The 4,198-nt window shown below is 36.1% G+C and overlaps 1 protein-coding gene across 1 annotated transcript; it reads right to left on the reverse strand.

The window, feature by feature from the left end:
- Positions 1-960: 960 nt before the first annotated feature.
- On the reverse strand, positions 961-3,411 carry LOC139738646 (glutathione S-transferase-like). The gene is made up of 2 exons (XM_071649262.1): positions 3,249-3,411; positions 961-2,346 (listed from the first exon to the last, which is right to left on the reverse strand). Exons 1-2 carry the CDS (start codon positions 3,366-3,368, stop codon positions 2,182-2,184), a joined length of 285 nt encoding a protein of 94 aa, XP_071505363.1. The 5' UTR covers positions 3,369-3,411; the 3' UTR covers positions 961-2,181.
- Between the last annotated feature and the right edge of the window lie 787 nt (positions 3,412-4,198).

A 4,198-nucleotide genomic window follows, 5' to 3' on the forward strand; every position in this document is an offset into this window, starting at 1 on the left:
CTCTGTCGGTTACATAATTTCTTATGCTTAAAAATACAGCGTATTCACATTATCCTTTATAACTGTCATTGTTTTGAATTTAAGGTTGTGTAGCAAGTACAGACAGACAGACACACACACACACACACACACACATATATCTTTCCTCCTCCCCATGTCCTAAATTAAAAAGAAAAACTTGAGAAAATAATATCGCTGTCCCATAATTCTGACAAACAAAAATAATCTCTGAGTGTCAGACTATTAAATTCGTAGAATACTGATCCAAGACCTATTGTTGCTTCTTTGCTCTCTTTTTTCTTTAAATATGTATTACGGAAGGAGGGAAATCCTGTTGGGGCAACAACATGTCACACATTCTGACATCGAAACAAATCACTACCACTAATCAAACTTAAAGTAATGAAAACTTTATTCTTCCCTCGCCGCCTCAAACAGCATGGTCCCAGCCTCGAGCCATCTTGACTTCGGCAACGTGGTCGAACAGGCCACACCCACTTTGTACCAACATGCATATTCATGATACATGTTTTTTGGGGTTTTTTTTTTTCAAATGCTCTCAGTAAAAGAAAAGAAAAGAGTAAGAGCCAGATGACTAGCTGGTCTATGGAATACGAAATTATTACAATCGCAAAACTGGGTGACATGGAGGTAATACTGGACCGGTTGATTTATTACAATCATACATAGGAACATTACATTGGCAATGCATAAAAGAGGAAACAAGAGGGGGTCATTGTTTATCTTACATGGAAATTCAACTTACTCTTTTAAAAAAATCGAGTGAAAATATTCACTCTCCTAAAAGAGTGAATACAAAAAAGAGTGAATTTTGAGTGAAAATGTTCATTTTCACTCGTTATAGAGTGACCTCAGAGATCACTCCAAAATCTTCGAGTGATCCCTGAGGTCACTCCAAAATTAGTGAAAATGAACATTTTCACTCAAAATTCACTCCAATTTCACTCTAAATTCACTCTTTTTTGTATTCACTCTTTTAAGAGTGAATATTTTTACTCGATTTTTTTTTAGAGTGTATGTTCCGAAAAAGATACGATATTAGAAAATAGACAAAAGTGCACGTGGTTTGCTTGAATTTATAGTCAAGTATTTAAATCATTAATTAATCTTCGTTTCATTTCAACTTCTCTTTTCCCCTAGAAATTCATGGAAAGATTGTCTTCATGGTAAAGTTGTACGATCCATCTTTGCGCATAGTGCTGTTACGATTAGGACTATATCTAACCCTTGCTTTTAACATGTTGAAAGTTGCCAATTTCACACCCGGCAGTAGCTTTTAGAATGCCCAAAACAAGCAAAACGTGCGAAGATCGTATTGTTTGGACATGAATGCTGTAGGCTTGCATCATAACAGCTGTGCTACCTCATGCGTTCAGATACATTCCAATTTGTGAGATTAAGAACCATCATATACATCACTCCTTTAAATCAAAATGTTTTAGTAAAGTAATAACTTTATTTCTTTCTTTCTTTTTTGCTTTCAAAGAATGTTTGGAAGTACACGACGTGACTGTAGTCCCTAAATATTCGAAAGGACACATGTATACAGTCAACCTGTGCAGATAAAAGCCTGTTAGAGTTGCTCCTCAGTTTTAAGGCATTTGTCACTAATCAATTCATGGCATGTAGGTATAATACTTTGCCATTAAAGGGGATCCATCCGTCATGTATTAGCGTATTGAAATAGCAATGCTTCTGAGGTTTGAATCTTTAAGAGTCCAAATCTCTATGTGAAGTTATTATCCTCATTTGGGATATGTATATGTTGAGTTCTCAACCAATGATATACATAATGAAAATGGGCACTTATATGGCCACGTGAATTCGTGATTGTAAGAATATAAGATTGTAAGAACAATGAAGTGCGCTGCAAAATAAAACAGGGGACCATCATCAGCAGATGGCGAGAAGGTCTATACATTTTTTTTTTTCATATCATGTGGTATATTATCAGGAATCCAGAACGCGTTTTTTCTTTTCTTTTTTAAGTTGCTAGGGTTAGCAAAACCAAAAACAACTATAAAAACAACAACAACAACAATCACCAGCTGTAACTAACACGTTGCATAAGAAGCACCCAAGTCATTTGTGAATGTTGACAGAATGATGACCAACGTAGGTGAAATAGTAGTCGCTTCTTGGATGACTGTGCCATCAATCCTAGAACATGCCCTTCGGTCTCTTCTCCAGCCACGCGGCTATCTTAGGTTCATTCTTCATGCGCGCAAGGAAGCCCTTGATGAGGGGATACTTATCTAACAGCTGTGGCATCATCTCCTCAAGGAACTCAAACAAGGCGAAAACGTACAGATCGGCGACAGTCATCTATTAATCAACGAGACAACGCACAAAAATTCGACAGTCCTGGGCTGGGGGATGCGAGCATTTCAATCACAAAATATAATGACCCACTTTGAAAACATCTGAACTTCGCCATGCGCTCTTTTGATATCGAACATTTCACGCTCCCTTCTCCTTCTACAGACGTAATGTCTATATCTGTATTGAAATATACATATATATATATATATATATATATATATATATAGATCAGCAATATCAATGAAATTTCCTTTATTGAATTTCGTTTTTACAAACCCCAAATGAGAAATAGTAAAGAAAACAGCGAGCAAAAGGTGGTAGCTTTCTATCCAGGGCATCTTTGTTATTAATATGGCTAATGATACTCTTCAACCCTCACTGCCTTTGAAGTAATACTGATGTCCCTTTAAGACTACTTTAAAGGGATGAGATAGTTGCGATGTTTGAGATTTAGTTGAGACTTGGCTTCAGGTTTACAAGTATTGTGAGATTATAAGAAACCTCCTATGAAACATGACAGAGCATTATTTTAAGAGGAACGCAAAGTTTGTACTTGATGCATACTTTTTGTAAGATGATAATAGGTTTTGAAATTGCTAAGATATTCAAAACAAAGCGATCCCAAAGAAAAGTGGGACACACCCTTTTTTAAGGATCCACTTTGTTTTACCTTGTTTTTTTTTAATCTCACCCACTCGAAAACCATCATCAAATCATCAAATAAACATTGAATTCCTCTAAGAATTTTTTGTCTTTAATACATTTAGTGGTTTCTAATGATCTCAAAAAAATGTAAATAGCTGAATTTTCATCTCAACCAAAACAATACCACCCCCCCCCCCAAAAAAAAAACAATACCATCCCCTTAAAACTTTAAAGAATAATGTTGACAGATGGAATCTCACCGTTTCTCCCACAAAGTATCCCTTGCCCTCATTATTCTTCCCAAGATGCTTTTCGACCGGAGTGATGAAGGGAACTGAAGTCTTTTCCACGTATTCCTCGATCATCTGGGCCTGAAACATTCATACCAACATTAAAGGAGTCAATCAAAATCTAATCGGCGAAAGTCCGGACAAATACATGTGACTATTGCAAATTCTAAAAATTTGGACGACGTCACAAGATGAACCACGTCTCTTTAAAGGAATTCATCCTTGAAGTAATAATTTTAGTTCATTTACTATGAATACTTTCTATTTTTGCAAGGGGATTGATGTTTTCGGGGAGGACTTGCTATTACTATGTTTCACACTTTAGAAATAGGTAATGTTTCATTACAGAAACATTAGTGTATGTTTACACAATCTTTAACCGAGTGATTTCGGGCAAGACAAATTCCAAGCCAGCTGCATTGATCTCAGGTTGATGGACATCTATGTCCTTGATGAGTTCTGAATACAGTACTTGTTATCCAGAACTATTATGTTTGATACTTTCACGTGATTTTCTACCTCAATTTTGCACACTACATGAAAGAAACGTCATTGAAATTGTACAGCATGAAGATTTTTCGATATGATAATTAAAATCCACATCAGTTAGTGGGTACCCCGTGCCCAAATATGCAGCGTACTTTTCCTGTCTTGAAAAGCATGACCGAAGAATCCAGTGAAACATTAGACGTATAGTATGGGGTTAGTGTATTTCCACAACAGTCACCACTACCATTAGTTACGTTCAGGCGGTGATCCTTAACTTCGAGGATAAGCTAGTCGTTAAAGGACAAGTTCACCTTCATAAACATAAGGATTGAGAAAATGCAACAATATTAGTAGAACACATCAGTGAAAGTTTGAGGAAAATTGGACAATCGATGCAAAAGTTATGAATTTTTTAAATTTTTGTGTTGGAA

Source organism: Diadema antillarum, unplaced genomic scaffold (assembly GCF_040938485.1).
Source record: "Diadema antillarum isolate AM-2024a unplaced genomic scaffold, OU_Dant_1.0 seq00000762_RagTag, whole genome shotgun sequence".
Classification (NCBI taxonomy): domain Eukaryota; kingdom Metazoa; phylum Echinodermata; class Echinoidea; order Diadematoida; family Diadematidae; genus Diadema; species Diadema antillarum.